The sequence below is a fragment of the Nyctibius grandis genome, chromosome 20 (assembly GCF_013368605.1).
Source record: "Nyctibius grandis isolate bNycGra1 chromosome 20, bNycGra1.pri, whole genome shotgun sequence".
NCBI classification, from domain to species: domain Eukaryota; kingdom Metazoa; phylum Chordata; class Aves; order Nyctibiiformes; family Nyctibiidae; genus Nyctibius; species Nyctibius grandis.
The window spans coordinates 3,860,312-3,877,849 of NC_090677.1; the positions used below are offsets into that span (position 1 = coordinate 3,860,312).

At 43.9% G+C, this 17,538-nt stretch overlaps 1 protein-coding gene across 1 annotated transcript in view; it reads left to right on the plus strand.

Moving 5' to 3' along the window:
* The window catches only part of SGPL1 (sphingosine-1-phosphate lyase 1), a 30,827-nt gene that overhangs the window by 6,093 nt on the left and 7,196 nt on the right, over positions 1–17,538 (plus strand). Inside the window, exons 2-7 of the mRNA XM_068416660.1 lie at positions 2,692–2,857; positions 4,801–4,868; positions 6,829–6,976; positions 8,665–8,744; positions 10,210–10,338; positions 16,998–17,086. Coding sequence (XP_068272761.1) covers positions 2,692–2,857; positions 4,801–4,868; positions 6,829–6,976; positions 8,665–8,744; positions 10,210–10,338; positions 16,998–17,086 — 680 coding nt within the window. The remainder of the gene's footprint in view (positions 1–2,691; positions 2,858–4,800; positions 4,869–6,828; positions 6,977–8,664; positions 8,745–10,209; positions 10,339–16,997; positions 17,087–17,538) is intronic.

Sequence of the window (17,538 nt, forward strand, 5' to 3'; positions counted from 1 at the left end):
TGGGGTAAACTTAAGGTAAAATATTATGTCTTGCATCTCAGTAATGGGAAAGTGAGCAGAGGCACGTTGCCTTGTATATGCTGTAGTAGGCTAAGAGCAGAAGCGTGGATGTTGCTCATTCATCTGTGACATCTTCGTTATGCACCTGAGCCCTTTTTTTGCTGGTAATCTGGCTGAGAAAATACCTTCATGCAGCAGGACGCTGGGGTTACTGGGGTGTCAGGCATTGCAGACATCCCATCTGCGCTTTGCTTGGGATCACCCGGAGGTCAGAGTCAAGTGGTCTGAGTTTACAGACTAGAACACTGGTCTGATGGGCTCTCCGAAAAGAGAGGATGGAAGGGCTGTTCCGAGGGTTTGCTTATCCCTGTGACAGGATGCAAGATTTGCCACTCGTATTTGTTGCATCTAGAAAAACTGACTTATTTTTTCCTCCTGTCGTAGTGGAGAGCCGATGTGCTGCAGAAGGCAGTGGTTTTGGTGAGGAGCGTGTGATTTGGCAACAAAATGCAGTTGGCTAGGGTCTTCTGTCCAGAGCTTTTTCCAAGAGTGAGATCAATCTCTTGCCAGATTCATTTAACTTGGCCGTTGACTTAAGTGACTGCTGGCTAGAAGGTCATGTTCCGTTTTGGTTTTGCACTTCTAGCTTACAGTATCCTCCATCCTCAGGAAAAAAAAGCACAACCCACTTTATATTTGATGCTGCAGCATTTTCTTGTCGTCAGTTGAGAACAGCTATCGAGACACCAGCACGTTAGTGGCTCCGTTTCCATCCTTTTAAGTGCAGTTCCAAAACTGGATGATATCCCGGCATTAACTCCTAGGCAATGAACCAAAGTTGCCCTTGTTGGTTAAACACACCTTTCCAGGGATTTTTCAGAGAAAATTGTGATGAAACTGAAGTGCCACCTCTGGTTAGTTGAAAAAGGTAGCTCTTCCCTTAAATTCTAGGGTTAAATCAGCTTTGTGGTGACTGGATCGGAGGACTGGGCATTAGCTAGGGGATTGCCTAATTGCAGTGGTTTATGTGGCTGACTTGTTTTCAAGGCTGAAGTACCTGGTGTATTTTTAAATTGCGCTTTGCCGAGCGGATGGGTGCTAATTTGGCTTCTCGTAGCTGAGTGCTGCTCCTTCTGAGGAGACCTGGTTTTGCCCAGTTCAGTCTGTGTCCTCCAGCCTGTGCTGGGATGTGGGTGATATTAGTCCTTTGTGATGGGTAGACGTTGTTTTGCTGGAATTTTTTAGCTTTATGTTTGGGTTGCTTAAATATTTTTAAACTCTCTTGCATTATGTGCGTTTTACTGCTTTTCCAGAGTAGTGAATATTCATTAGTGTGGGTTTTGTGTAAGGAATCTTGCTTTTTTCCATTGATTATCTGGAAGAACTTGGCTTTTTTTAGGCTGTGTATAGCCTCTCCAGTTGCACTGAAATGACACATTACCCCTAAATATGACCTAAAAAAAATTAAATGCTGCTTCTGTTGTTGTCTTGACCCCGAAGTGAGATCTGTAAAGGGTTCTGAGAGGGGAAGTTTTAGCAGTTTTTAGTTTAATGGTTTATTTATATCTGTCTTTGCAACCTGCTCTAAACCCACCAAGAGGTATCAAGGATATATTCCTTCCAAGGTTATTAAAAAATCTTTTGAAAGGCCTTGTGTACTTTCTCTGTTGTTTGGATGGTGAAGCTTTGTGGTGCTGAAGATCCCCCTGGAAAACTCCGGCAAAACTGGGGAAAAGTGGGCTTTGACAGTAGGTTAAAAGGGGAGAAGGGTTGGGAAGAGCGCTCTGGGGGTGGCTGAAGAAGCTTTACTAAAAGTAAAGTAAAATGCACAAACTTTTGTCTGTAACATGCAGCAAACCCCCCAGCTACTTATTTTTGGTCATAGCTCCAAACAAGGTGTGGTTACCTGGATTCTCCTTATCTCTAGAAACCTTTTTGCAGAGCATTGTACTGAAGACCCCTGTTTTTGGGGAAAATTACCTTTTCCCCTTGTGTACATCCATTTTTCCCCACCCTGTTCTTCAGAGACTCTTGAAGACAGTGTGCTTTGAAGATATTGATTAGGTGCTTGGGCTCTGTCCTGACAGTAATTGCCAGTTTGACATTGTAATTGTTATTGCATCACAGTTTCTGGGGTTTTTTTTGGCAGCAGCAGTATTTGTGTCTTCTGTCCTCCCTTTGTATGGAAAGTACTAATTAGAACTTAAACTTAAGGAGCTGCTGAGTACTTCCATCTCCTTTAAAAATCCAGCCCTGGGTACTTAATAGACCTGTTTTCGTGGTACCTGACAAATGGTGACTCCTCTGATGGGTATCTTGTAGTAGTTCAGTCTTCATTCACCACCTAATAATTCCGTGGAAAAATATTAACACAATTGCTTTTCTCGAGCCATGGTAAGATGTGGTGGTGAGTCTTGGGACTGTGAAGCTTGCATATCTTACTTGTCTGCCCTTGGCCCTTCTTTTTGAACATTTGAAATCTCTCAAGATGTGTGTTTTTATCAGTAGCTCTTGACTAGAAATGAATGACAACCGTCTCCTACCTGTTGTGTTTACAGGAATTAAGGAAAGCATGGGGTCTGCATACTGAAAAGTACCTTTTTAATAGACAATAGACTCATAGACTTTTTGATGCCCTATTTGTGTGTATTTGAATTTCTCTCAATATCAGTCTCATTTTCTTTTGCACAGGATGCCATTATTGCCTACAAGGAAATCCTCCAGATGTATTGGGAGAAAGCAACGAGCTTTGTGAATGCCCAGTGCGGTGGACTTGAACCCTGGCAACTGATTGGGTTGACGTTTTCCTGTACCCTTATAAGTGTATGGCTGCATGGCTTCCTCTTCCAGCCCGAGAGTAAGTATTTGAAATGGGGGATTTTCTCATGTTTGGAGGGGAGGGAGGGGGGGATGGAGTTGCTCCTAAGTGGTGGAGGGAAAGAGCATGAAACAAGGCCAAACGCTTGTTAAAAAGAGGCCTTCTGCTGTCAACTAGTATTTACAAAACCCTCTTCCAAATTAAGGTCAAGGCCTGTCTGATCAGTGAACAACCTCCATTCCTTCAGAGGGTGTGGTAGGCCAGCCTAGAATGCGCCTGCATCTCCTTCCCTTCCTCTCATCTCCTTTTTGCTTTTGGCTAAACCATTTACTCGTCGCAACACTCTCTTCTTGCTCAAAACCTGGTGAAGTTTATCTGAGAGCTGGGTTCTTGTGAACTTAGTCACTGGTGAAAAGTGTTTGGGTAACTCTTGCTCTTGATTGTCCTCCTTCCTGCTGGGGGAGGAGATGTGGTTTTGATTCGGTGTTGGAGGTGTGTTTCATCCTCAGGATGTTCAAGGTAATTGCATGTGGTATTGTTGTGTCGATTTTTTTTTTTTCTGGAGCATCTTCTTGCTTTGAGCAGTTTCTGATATTGACAGCTCTTCACTGAGATCTCTTTTGGTGAACCTGCAGTCTTCTCTGGCTGTGTGATGGTCAGCGATAGCTACCTTGCCCTCAGAGGAGTGAACATAGTGCTTTGCAGTTCCCACAGGCCTTAGGGTTACACTCCAGTGGCAGTTTGTTAAAAATAGCCGAGGTTTTTAACTTGATGTTTACTACTGTTCCTCTCTGTTCCTCAACCAGCCTTTTTTCTTTTAAAGATGGGAGTAGCTGAATAGCAGCTACTATGGAAGGAACAAAATGATATGGAGCTTTTGCTCAGTACAGGGTTACGTTAGCTTCTTGGCTAGTATTTGTACTGTTGCACAGTATTTTTTTAAGCATTGACTAACTGTTACAAGATCTGATTAGATTGTCTGAATGTTTCAGGGGTTTGCAGTCTCCTCTCACTGTGGAAGTTATTAATGAAACGGTGTGCACACTGAAACGTGCCATAGAAATGTTATTCTCAGAGTGTTAATGAGTAGTTGCTACAGAATGTGCCAAACTGCAATTACTGTCCTTCTGTAGCTTTTCAAAATATATATGAAGTGAAATATATATGAAGTGGTGGGGAAAATATGGATAAAATCACAAAGTCCTAAAATGGTTGATTTTTAAAGTTTTAGTTATTTCTTGGTGTAAACGTTCTGTAACTGCTGGTGCTCAACTGAAATGCCTGTAAGACTCAAGGCATTTTTGGTGGCCATAAAGTGTCTCTGTCATCCTGCTTTCATTCCTGCCTTTAGAGCTACCCCGGGAGTTTTCCGGTGTTTGTCATCAGTGGCTTCTCTCATTCAGTACTTGCACTGTGGTGGAATTTCTGCTCTTCCCTCTGTCTGTCCCCTTCCCCTGAGTTGCCTCCTGTTGCATCACACATTTTCTATATCGGATGGCCAGACACCGGGTGAATCCTTGTCACGCTGTGGCTGAACTGCTGTTCCCTCCTTTGGTCTGGGAGCCTGTTTCACATTGCTGAGTGTTTTCATGTTACAGTACTATTCTGGCTTGAAGATGCGGAAAATAATTTCAGGAAGTATTTTCCGTTCTTGCTGGAGACCTTGCCTTTAGCAAAGCCTAGAGTCCCTCTCTTCTCTGTAAAATTCCACACGTGGGTGCAGATTCCCATATAAGTAAGAAAACGAGTCAAATTATTGATTCCCATAGATGGCTACTGTTCTGCAAGCCAGATGTTTCTGTAACCTGGTCCATTTCTTTTTGATATGCCTATCTGTCTCACCATGTTCCCTTGGTCACTGTGTTATTTTAGCCTGGATCAGAAATACTGAGCCTGTATCACGGGCTGGGTTGGAAGTATTGTGCTCTGAATCAATTTTTTTGTTGCTTGAGTCAGATTAATTTCTGACTTTTGTCTTTCAGGTTTAACATCCCGAATTAAAAAACAGTTCTTCAAGCTACTGAGAAAAATGCCGTTTGTTGGGGCTATAGTAAGTATTTGGACAACTTTTCTTAACATTATCCCAGGTCCTTGTTTCACCCTGTGTAGTGCTCTGACACATTACAGTTCTGTGTGTCTTTGCTCTCATGTTCCTGTGATCATAATGATCCAAGGGTATAGGTCTGGAAGGTCTTCTGCTGCCACCTGGTTTAATTAAAGTTGTAATTTCTACCTAGTTTTCTTGTCATAGTATCACTCTCATAACATGAGGGTGCCACTGTTTTTTTTTTTTTTTAACCAAGAATCAATAAGTGCAGTTACAGAATTTTCCAGTAATGCTTCCTCGTTGTTAGATTCTAAGAAAAGAATTTTATTTATGGAAGAAGGGGACAGGATTGAACTTGAGCTGTTCTTCTGAAACAACGTCTTATTCTTGAGCAAGTGTGAGATAGCCAGGTGTTTGTTGTGCAACACTGAAAGATAATTTTTTTTAATCAGATGACTGGCCATGATTAGTTTAGAGCTCAGATACCTGTTAGGAATAGTTGGCATTACAGCACAAAGATATCAGAAGTTTGTGTGGTCATTAAAATGAGACAAGCTTTAGTTTTTGGGAGATGGGGTTTTTATGCCAGAAAACTTGAAACTACAAATGTCAACATGTTTTAGCATGTTAATGGCTTAGTGATTGAGAAATGCAGAGCTTGGTTTATTTTACCTGGGAAATGATGGTATGACACCTGAAGATTGCCCTTCTTTCTGCTTGATGTGTGGGCAGATTTACACATTGATTTGGGGGTTGGGTCTGTTACAGGCAATTCTAACAAATGAAAGTAGCAAAGAGCAACTTTTTCCTTTTGCCGTGGACATGGAAGCAGTTCTCAAGTTTCTCCCCCAGCCCTCTGGAAGGGTCTAACATTCCCCCTTTATGTCATGTTAAGTGCCCCAACTTTCACCTTCTGACTTGAGTAGCCTTCGATGAGATGAATTAATGACTTGTTCTATTCTGCTGGTATTTGTTGTCTGCCTGTTAGAAAAGGACGCCGTCCAGGCCCTTTGTATACAACCACTGTTTTGTCCAGACTTATCTTCTCAGGGATAGTGCTGTTAAGCTCTCCTGTGCCAGAGGACTCCTGGTGTGTCCTATCTGTGTACTCTTTCCTCTCTTTGGTAGGCTGATACCTGATAACCTATCAGTTGCTTACAGGAGGCCTTGACTTTGAGGCATTCCAATGTCCAAAAGTCTTTAAAGCTGATGATATCCCAACACCTGTGTTGCGTGAAAGAAGAGTCTCTACTTTGGAATGTGTTGTGTGAAGAAGTCTGGGCCTCCTGAATGTAAGGTGTGGGTGGGAGGGAAGAAATCTCTGAACTGTGCCTGTAGTGGAGATATCTTTATTGTTTCTATTTTCATGAGTTTCTAAACTCTGTGTGTGATGGCAGAGGAGACAAGGTACAAAATAGAATGCATCTTAAGACTTCTACAAATTAAAAACTGTGACTTAAAAAGGTTTGGTGGATAAAAATGCAGTATTTTTGCCTTGTGCTTTGTTTTCTCAAGCCTTAGCAAGGGGGCTCAAAGCTCCCACTGCTCATTGGTACCCAGTAAAGAACATACTCTGAACGTTGTGGTGGTGGTGTCTGTGCCATTAAATGAAACTCAGCCAGGCAGCTGTCACTCTGCAATCACCCATAGTGGCTGCTTGGCGCAGGTCTGGGCTGTGCCAGCTAGCATTCCCATAGGCAATTCCCAGCGTGGTTTAGAGACTGGTGCATGCCAGTTCACCATTCCAGGCAGCTTGTTTTTGGAGGGAGAGGTTGGTAGGAAGGAAGAGTTGAACTGCATGGCTGTCAACCTTGCTGTGCTTATTGGTCGTGGAGCTGAAACAGTTCCTATCTATTCTGCTCAATAGTATGGATGTAGCTAGTGAGCTGGATCTTGCACACACTCAACAATTATTTATAATATGGCCAGCGCCATTATTGATAGGGTTTTCCTTTCTTTTTAGATTCAAAAGAAGATTGATGAAGCCTTGAATGATGTCACTTCCAGTTTATCCTTCCTGAAAGATGAAAAGGATTATATCAAAGCGCTGCCGGAACAAGGCATGAGCCAGCCTGAAGTACTGGAGAAGATGAAAGAGTACAGTTCAAAAGGTATGAATGTGAGTCTGTACTGCAGCAGAGGTGGGTCTGTTTCATAGACCTAACATTAGACCTACTCTCTTAAATGAGATCTAATGACTCCTGCTCATGGTTTCATCTTAAATATTTCTTCCCTGATGTTCTTTGCTTGCAAATTTTTTTCTATTTTCTTTCTGGAAGTGACTAAGATCAGTATTTGTGACTTCTAATACTGTATTGGGGTACTTACAGTGAAATTCTGTTCCTTCCTCAGACTGATGATAGGAGAGCTGAGGAGAAGAGAAATATGGAGGAAATTATTTGAACGCATTTTTGATTACATTTCTGAGCAGTTGCCTTGAGTTTAACTTTTACCACAAATGTGTTTTCTGTGAAGTCCAGGGAACAGAATCACAGAATCATTTTGGTTGAAAAGGACCTTTAAGATCAACTCATAATAAAAAAAAAAAAACCACAAACCACCAGCCTCTGAGCAGGATTTTTAGGGAATTTCCAAGACTATATCTCTTAATCGAAGTCATGGTTTGCACGTTGAAAATGCCATTTAAGGAAGGCAAAGTCATGATGTTCTTCTCCTGGCTTGAGTCCACATAAGCAGTCTGACACTAAATTTGCGTTGCCTCACACATGTAAATATCTCCACCCTGATTCATGTATCTCTTACTTGTAATGAGCAAATTTAGGTGACTTGCTGTCCAGAGAAGATACAAGTGCCCTGCTCCTATCCCAAATTTGAGAAATGCCTTGAATTTTCTGCTAGAACAGTGCATCTACTCCAAATTCAGAAACAGTTTTGCATCTGATAACAACTTCCTCCTTTTCTACTTTTCTGTATTGCTTATGTAGCTCTATCTGTTTTCCCTCAAATGATTATTTCCTTCCTTCACCGGGTGGTTCTTCCCTTTTTTCTTTTCCTATAGCCCCCTCCTTCCCACACACATGCACCGCCCTTTGAAAGTTGCTTGGAAATGAGGGTTGGAATGTGACTGTGGTCACCTTATATATACTTGTGAAGCTGATGCCATTGAGTTTTATGAAGGAGGCTAACAGTTAGGAGAGGGAGCAAGTAACTAAACAAGTGGAAACACACTGCTGGGGTGTTTGGAGACAGAAAGTTACTTGGTTAAGTACCATCACGTTGGGCAGTGAGTTGAAACGCTTTTCAACAAGGTGTGCTGCTGATGCTGTTCCACCTGCTCTCATTTGTTAAAGCTTTAGTGGCATATCATTTTAGGTGAAGTTTAGTTGAGGGCACCCAGCACTGTAGGTTTTAGCGATACAAGCTTGGCCTTTCCATCTCTTCTCAGCTTACGGTGGTGACGGGTGCTCTTTGACAGTGGCTTTAACTTCAGTCACTTTAGAGTTCAGTTGTGGTTGGACAGCAGTTTGGGGAGACTGAGCGGGGATTAAGTGGATTAGGTATTAATGTAACTGCTTGCTGCAGCTAGATGTTGGTTATGTGCTGACTCTCTAGTCATCATTTACTTGCAGTTTGCTAAGTTCCTGGGATACATGATGCCAGAGGCTTAGCGTTGCACGCAGCTGTCTCTGTGGCACAAAAATCATACTTGTTCCTCATCAGTGCAATCTCAAAAGCTGAATTCTCATCTGCAGCACTGGTGGGAGGACTTCTCTGTGCACTTCTATGTGCTTTCTGAGAATGGCTGTTTGCAAGCAGTGTGCTCTTCCTTCTCTTTCAGGAGACATACGTTGGCAGGATGGGAAAGTCTCTGGGACTGTGTACAGCGGTGAAGAGAAACTCACCCGTCTGCTAGTGAAGGTAAAGTGCCAGCAGTCTAACTTTGCATCTTCAGGGTGACCAGAAACCCCTCAACACTGTTCCAGCATCTTTCAAAGTAAATAGGGAAGAACTGAAGCTAAGACTGCCCAACTATGAAGACAGAGCCTAGGGTAAATGTTGGTGAAGGGGAATTATTAAGCAAAGCATTTGGGCAGCGTAAAGCTGGCCAAGTGGCTGTCCCTGCGAAAACTGGGATCCAATCAGATCAGATGTTGTTTTGAGTAAGAAAGTAAGAAGCTGGTTACAAGGGAACTGGAAACTGGTACTGACCTTCTAATTCAGGGAATGGTAAGAGGCATAAAATTGCCAGAGATCAGCTTCAGCAATCCCCCCTGACAGATGTGCCTTTGCTGCAGGCTGGAGTGAAAGCTTCCTTGGCTGTCCTGTTACTGGGAGGCTGTGTGGCTTTTGACTGGAACAGCTTCATGAGCAAAACGGAATTCCTCTTGGTTTAAGCAAAAAAGTTTGTAAAATGTTTTTTGACAGTCCAAATCGTACAACAACGGAGCATTGGTATGCTTCAGTGGTGTCTTTGTTAGCTCTGTTTACCTACTCAGGAGCTTTTCCCTTTGAGAAGGCTGGAAAATAACCTAAACAGCCCAAAGGTCTGTTTTCAAACATATCTACTTCAAGAGGTGTTTCTGCTAGAAAGGGAAGTCTAGCCTTCTTGCTCCTGGGAACAGCTTTTATAACAGCTGTAATGAGCTCTATTTGGTGGTTGCTGTTGGTGTTTTCTTCTGCTTGTTGACATTTTCTTCGCCACTTCTGGGGAAACATGAAGCTCAGAGCAGCCTTTCTAGAGGGGCCTCAGCTTGGATTGAGTGTTGTGGAAACATTCCCTCTGTTTGTGCTGATTATTCGCTGGTTTTTCTGCTGTATTTCTTTTAACATCCCTGCAGTTGCTTTTTGATCTCGGCTGCGGGAGGTCGGAACTGGCCTGTTCCAGCCTTATCCTGTGAGCCTGCAGTGGCAGAACGAGCATGAAATACTGGTTTCCACGGCCACTTTTGTTGCGGTGTGGGTGGGCAGTGTGCTTTTTTAGCTGTTTCAGAATTCCACTTTAATAGTAAACCTGAAAACTAGTTCTGCAAAGTAAGTTCTTTGGCCTTTGTGTAAAGCAATCGTAGGGTGCATATTGTGTTCTTTTTTAAAAACAGGTAAACAATTCAACCTGTCTTTACAAAAAGAAATATTGCTATGTTAGAAAATCACTCCAGAGGCCACAATGCCCTAGATAAGTGAGGTTTTTTTCCCCCCGAAGCTGTAGCTTCCCAGCTTGTGATATTTACTTGCAGCAGGAGTTAAGTCCAAGGAGGTCTGCAGTATTGTCTATGGCTAAATGCAGCTAATTTACTTATACAGTGTGTTTGGTGAGTTCCCAGATCTGCACTGATAATTCAGTGCTTCATCTGCAAGGCTAACTTTCTGTCTTTGTTTTCTGAAGGTGTATGAAGAGTTTGCCTGGAGTAATCCTCTCCATCCGGATATATTCCCTGGTTTGAGGAAGATGGAAGCAGAAGTAGTGAGGATTGCCTGTACACTCTTCAACGGGGGCCCCAACTCTTGTGGCACTGTAAGTAGCCTGTCTTCAAGCGTCCCGTGAACATTTTGGATATTTCTGACTTTGATTTTAAGTGTAAATGTCCCTTCTGCTATCCAGCTGAGGCTGAGGCCAAGCTCATTCTGGTATATGCCATGCCAACATAGCTGTACAGAAGGTGGTTGCTAATTGCTCTTTGTGGTGAAGCTTTATGAGAGACAGTTTAACTCAGGGAAGTAGTTCTTTAGACAGGACCATTTACTTCAGGGTTTTTTTTCACACTCTTAAATGATACAGGCTTGATGGCAGTTGGAAGAGAGAGTCAGTGTAATGTAGCCTGCCTGGTTGTCAGTGGGGAGTGGTGAACAGAGCAGTGTCTCTTTGAGTAGCTCCCCTCAGTTTTAATCTCTGAACTGGAAATCTGTGAGCCTGCCAGAATGCTAAGATTGAGGACAAGGCCAGCTGGCTGGTCACCAGCAAGCAACTTGAAGTATTGATGACCAAGCAGGCATGGCATGCATTGTCATCTGTCCAGCTGGAAAGCTGTCTTTCCAGGCTTATGTGGCTTTCCAGTGTGCTGGGGTGGAAACCAGTTTGAAAGCCTTGATAGAGTTCCTAGCCAGAGTCCAGGTGTGTGTCCTTAAATTGATGACTTCAAAGTTGATGAAAGAGCAAAAGTTGTGAACTTGCACGGTGAATTATTGTTTTAAAAATGAACCACGTTTTTTTACGCTCCTCTCTCTTGCTTTACCTCTTTGGTAAGGATCCTGAATTCCTTAGATTCTCTCCCTGTTTCCGTGATACAGGGGATGGTGAGATCTTATCTCCTAGCATGGTGGTCAGGTGCAGTTGTGATACAAACAGGCTGCTTGGTAACTTGTGAGGAAGCAGTTCCATTTGTGAGAAGAATCCAGACGAGATTTTTCCCAGATTGGGTGGGAGGTGATTGCTGCCTGTAAATATACTAGGGAGGGAGAAGGCCAGCAGTGGCTGAAGATCAATATGGGAAGGCAGTGTTGACACAAGAGCTTGTGAGGTGAACTGGCCTTGAATGGGCTTAATCTGACAGTTGGAGGCTTGGGTGTGTTAAGGAGGTAAGTACTGGAGTAGCCTTATAGTAGGTGTAGTCAGGACCAAACTCCAACTGGAGTGAAGATGAAACTTGACTGTGTAGCATCCGTGAGTATAAGACATGTGTGCTCTTGATAGCAGGAGGTTGCAACCTGTGACCTGACTTGTCTTCTTGGGACTGTATGGCTTGTGCCACCTTCAGGTTTAGAGAAGGAACATGCCTCTTTGCTTATAAAAAGCATTTAACCTCACCTCATCTCCTTCCTGGTTCACAGTGCTGAGAACACTGCTGAGGTTATTGCTGGAGTGGGAAAGAGTCTGGGTTTAAAGCTATTGAAACTCATCTTTATCAATTGATACAGCAGTCAGATAGCTGTGTGACACTTATCACATGCTTGGAGACCTTTGCTTGCTGAAGCCTGCGATGTGTATGTTTGTTTGGTTTTTGTTAGGTAAAGCGTGTGTTGTAAAAGTGTCAACCTTGGCCCTGTGTGTTCTTTCACTGAAATGTAAAAGTAGAATTGCCTTAAGAGGAAAGGTTCAGAATGGGTAAAAAACTGCTCCAGAACAGACAGTGATCACAGCCAACGTGAGACCTCCACAGATGCTCTCTGGGTTATCCCACTTTTCTCTCTGCTCCTTTCTTCTTCCCCTCTGTTCCGAGGGTTGTACTGCAAAGCCTCAGCTGAGATTCAAGCAGAAGCAAAGCAAATGGGGAGGTGTGCAACCTGCTGTGGAGTTACGTTCTAGCTGGTTGAACAGCCAAATTGGGAGGGTTGAAAAGTTGATTGGCCGGAAACGGAAGATTAATTGCATCCCTGTAATTATCTTGTCCAAACGAGTCTCTCCAGTGGACTTTTGTCTTCCTCCCACGTTGCCCTTCCTGCCTGTGAAGAGTGTCCAGAGTTGCTAATCACTGATGGGGTGATGTGGGTGGGTATATGGAGGGCACATGCTCTTTAAGTAGTTGAGCTCGAAGACTGCTCTTATTCTCCCCAAAGCAGACCTAACATTTCAGAAGTATTTCTGGAGGCTTGGACAGTTACAAAGCCATTTAAAAAGAGCATTTTTTTCAAACTGATGCTGTGCTTTCTGTCTCTGTAAGGCCCTGCTCTAGCTGGTGGCTCAGACTGCTGCAGTTACGCTTCGGTAACTGGTGAGGCTGTAAAACAGAGGTGGCTAAACCAGGGAGGGTGCAGTGCTGTGGGTGATCTTTAAATTGATCTGTTCAGGAGGTGCTGCTGGCTTTTTCTACTGATAAAGCTTCTGGTTTACTGGATTCAACTTTTGCAGTGCTGAAAACTAAAACAAGTGCCTTTTTTTTTTTTTTTTTTTTTTTCTGAATTCATGACTACCATTTCTGAGAAGCGCTATGTCTTAGTGTCACGTCCATGTCCACTGGATTTACTAACCTGATTTAAGCAGCTGGGACTGCTTGTCCAGTTTTGTTGGTACCTGGTGATGATCCCTGAAGGCAGATGGAGCTTGTTGGTGTTTCTGAAGAGTGTATCTGTGGCTATGCGGAAAAAAAACCCCAAAACTTTCCTTCTTAGTGAGGCAATTTCACTTCCTTTGTGCTCTGATTTCCATGGCACGTTGCAGAACAGCGCTCTGCGGGGCTAATACTCTGCTGCTCGGTCTGGGAAAAGCAGCACGGTGACACATTTGTGCTGTTCCCAGGGCTTTCGGCAGCCTGGGGCTCCCCGCGTGGTCCTGCTCTGTGGGCATCTTCCTAAGCAGGGTGTCTGGCGAGCAGTCCCCTGCTTCCTCTCTGAAGGTTTTCGGTGCATTTAATAAATGCTGAAATGAAACATGTCTTTTTACCGATTTCTGAGTGTTACATCAGATGAGCAGCTTGTGTTATTTACAGGAGCTGCCTTTATTTGAGGCGTGGGGGCTATAATTCTCCTTAGTTTAAACACGGGCATAAACCCACTAACAACACCCTGGCGTGGGGGAGTGTGCAGGCATGCCTTGTGCCTTAAATTGCACTGAGAGATGTTCCAGGGTTTTAAGCGTTTTTTAAAAGCAATCATTTTCAGCAGCGGATGGATGCCTCCTATTTCTCACTAATTACTACTTTTGTTCTTACTTTTAATCCTGTTAGGCGAGAGCAAAGAGACAGGAATTGGTGATTTTTGGCTCCCAGGAGATTCTAATCACATTCTTGCAATGATTTGGAAGGACTAATTAAGCTCAGCACATAGAGGAGGAATGGGGGGAGTTTTTTCTTGTCTGATGTGTGCATATGTTCCTGTTCAAAAGGTGCTTTGTTTTGCAGCGATGGCACTGTGGATTTCCCCTCTAATTTGGGGAGAAATCACCACTTTTATGCAAGCTTCAGTGATTTTTTTTTTTTTAGTAGTTTTTTTGAACTTTAAAAAGAAAGGACAGCTTTGAAGTGCAGCGGAAAGTTGTGTGTGTGGGGTACGTGTGTGTATTTGATGTCAATCTCTATGAATTCTTCTTTGCGCTGACTCTGCAGCCGAGGACAGGAGAGAGAGATGCAAAATCAGCAGCTGTGAACCTAAGCCTCCTGTAGAAGCTGGCTTGTCTCTTCCTCCCAAATTCTAGGGCTTCCAAACTTTGTCGTAGAGCTGGCCTCACGTTTTAAGTGGGACTTTTACCAGTGAAATGTGAGTGATGTGCCTTGGGGGGGGACTTAAACTCTACAGATCTATCAGGTTTTATCTGTAGTGACGAGCAGGTCACCTTGAGAGAGACAACTGTGGAATTTACAACCTGGAGGTTTACGGGGATTTTATGTGAGTCTGTCGCTACGTTATGACCATGCAGTGGATTGTGGTATATTTTTACTCTAATGCTACCTTAGAAATAAATTGTAATTTACTTTTTTATTCATGGGGTAGTTCAGCTCAGTGAAACTTTTGGGCAGCTTTATCTCCAGGGTATGAATGAACGTGTTTCCACACACTTTGCCTGACTTTTGAAGATAGCGCGGGATTGGAAAGCTGCTTAAAACAATGCCTGTTTCCAGCCCCGTTTCCCCATGGCATCTCTTGAGCCTGTGGATTTCATTTAGAGGAGAGGAAAAAAAATATTTGTGTGAACCATTGGTGGGTGCTGAATCACTGCGTGTTGGCCAGCTGCCGGCCTGCCGCAGGCGGTGGGGAAGTTGTATCCTGTGACAGTGATTCAAGCCCTGGCTATAGCAGGACGAGTTTGCTGTTGATGGCTAAGCTGACAAAGCCTCCTGGAAAGGGACAGACTCCCTCTGCAGGTGTAAACTGCGTGGACCAGAGGGTTTTTGCTGTTGTAGCTGCACCGCGCTAAAGGTGCTGCTGTAGATGAAGCTGCTCTGGCACATCTGTGTGGTGGACACTTGTGTTGGTACTGATGTGCTGGCTGTGGGCCAATTTAGGAAGCTGGTCTGGCTGAAATTCAGCTTTTTGGGGTGGATTTTCAGCTGCCTGAACATGGCTTGCCAGTTCTTCGATCCGTCCTGGATGCTGTTCCTTAACCTGCATCCGACCAACTGCTGAAAAGTGTTGACTCTGACCTCCCAAAAACTGCGTGGCTCAGTGTTTCCATGCAGTTGATAAGCCAGACTTCGAGGAAAGGTTTCTCATGTGTAAGAGTAAGATGTTGGTGCTTTGTTGGAAAGGCTGAATAAGACTGTACAGAGGCTGCTCTTTGAAGAGCAATTATCTCAATGAGAGTAGGGGTAGGGACTGCTTGCTCAACAAGGAGCAGGCCTGGTGGCACGACATGTCTGACATTTGGTAACATGAATCCCAAGACACCCAAATCCTGTCTAACAAAGTTTTCACAATCATTGCAATATTGAAAGTGATGGTGCAAGCAGTGTTACAAGTATGCAATAATCCCATTCCTTTTCTCCCACCCGGCGGTAGGAAGGAAATCCATGTTACACCAGGTGTTTTTTTCCCCAAAGGTAATAGCTGACAACTTCACAGATCTTTTCGTAAGAAGGATTGAGAAGTGGATGACACAGCCCATAAAATGCTTAGGAGATTGTGTTTCTGCTACCATCTATTTGCTTCACAATAAATGCAATGATTTCTTTATCCAGTGTGAGGCTCTGTTAGGGATTATCTGCGACAGCTGTTGCTTTTAAACTACCAAAAAAGCAGAAATTGTCTGTGGTGTGACAGTCACTTCCACACTGCCTGTGGTGGCAGGTGCTGCTAGCTTGGATCATGTTAGGAACAAATGTGGCAGGCTGTTTTATGTGCCTGTGAACTTTGTTCCTTATCTCTGTACTTAATGTTTAGTCATTGTCACGCAGTCACACATCTTCTCTTTGCATTTTGGGGGTTTGCAGCTATGTCAGCTGAGGAAGAACAAAGGAAAACCCAGACTAGCAGATGTCATAAGGCGTGCAAATGTGATTGCATCCTTTTTATGTGTATTTTTTGGGGGGAGGAGGTTAAAAGAGGAAATTGCAATTGGTTCAGCAGTTCTGAGGATCAAAATTAGTCCTCCATGAGCACTGTAAGTAGTTTTTGATTTTCCTCTCTTTCACCTGCACTTCTGTATGCCCATCACAGGTACCCCCATCCTCAAGTTGTGGCTCACCCAGCATAGCAGTAAGTCAGTCCCGCAGGCTGCTTCAAAAACCAACCTCACATTTTATTAGGTTAAAATTTTACTTTGGAAGGTTTGTGCCCACACACTTTTCTGTCCCCTGTGTGTCGGAACTCATAAAGACTGGCTGACAAGAGGCAGTCCTCCCACTTGAGGAATTTCTTCCTGTAAAGAGTTTCATTTATTTATTTGCAACAGTTCTTGAGTTCTAGTGCTCTAGAGAGAACTCTAGAACTAGGGTTCTAGTTCTAGTAAACTCAGTCGAACAACTTCTGCGTGTACCTTCCTCTCTTCCACCTCCTGATGTAAACCCCCTTGTCCTATGGTCAGGGTAAAGAGGGTTGCGACAGCACCGGTAGTGGGTTGTGTGGATACCGAGGGACTTGCTGGGGAGTGTAACACAGAAGTTCCTCTGATGTAAAACTTCTTGGGTCCTTGAGGACTTTCAAGCTCTGGCCTGGTGTTATCGGACCTAGGCTGGCCTCTGCAGAGAGAAGGTGGGAGAAAGCTCTCTGCTTTGCAGTGCTTCAGGTTCTAGGAAGGTTTCATAGCTCAGGAGAGGTGCCAACCCTGAGCTGGCTCTGCGCCTCAGCGTGGCAGTGCTCCACACCTAATAAACCCTGCTGGACTTCAGTTAACTTCATCAACTTTGTTTCCGTATACGTGGCATAATTAACCTGTAAGCCAGATAAACAATCGGGTAAGCATGAGCTAATATGTACTAGTAGTTTCATGAGGTGCAGTATGGTGTCCCCTCTTGTCAGGCTTTTGAGTTGGATGGTTTTTTTGTTTTCCCTTTCCCCCTCCCTCCTTTAAATAGAGGAGTCAACATTTATTTAAACGTGCACTTTCAAGCTGAATGTCAGAAAGCAACCTTGAGCTGTTTGGTGGCTTCTGCTGCCCTTGAAAACCTGAGCTGCTCCTGTGTATCTCTTGCCTTTGAAACATCTCTGGGCAGAGATGCTGTGGCAGCATCCTTTTTTTTGCTTTTCTCTTCTGCAACATCCATGTAAGTGGTTGTTTTCCTTGTTTGCTTCTTTTCTTCACAACAGATGACATCTGGGGGGACCGAGAGCATCCTGATGGCCTGCAAGGCATACCGGGACCTGGCTTACGAGAGAGGCATCAAACAGCCAGAAATGTGAGCAATACCTCCATGGCTTTGTTCCTCTGAGTGGAGGTGGCTGCTAGACTCCAATACTCCTTCATTTCATAGCTCATTACCACCTTCTCCTTGTCCATCTCTGTCTGAAGGAGAGAAACCTGGGTTGAAAGAAGGGATGCAAAAGCACAAGAACCTTTAAGCAGCCTGGCAGACATGAATGTTGCTGGGGGGCTGTGGGAGCTACGCCGTGCAGATGTATTTTGGTAATACCTGTGTGCTGCTGTGGACAGAGCCTGCTCATTTCCGCTTTGGGCCCCTCTTGAACAGAGATTGTCAGGCCCTTTGAAGTGTTTAAGGGGTTTGATTTATTCAGATCAAAGAGGGTTTAGCCTGAAAACTCTGAGACTAAAGTTGGGGCTGGTTGGAGCTGAAATGAGGCGCTGTGCTACTCATTACACTGCTAATAGAGGATTTACTCCCTCTAATGT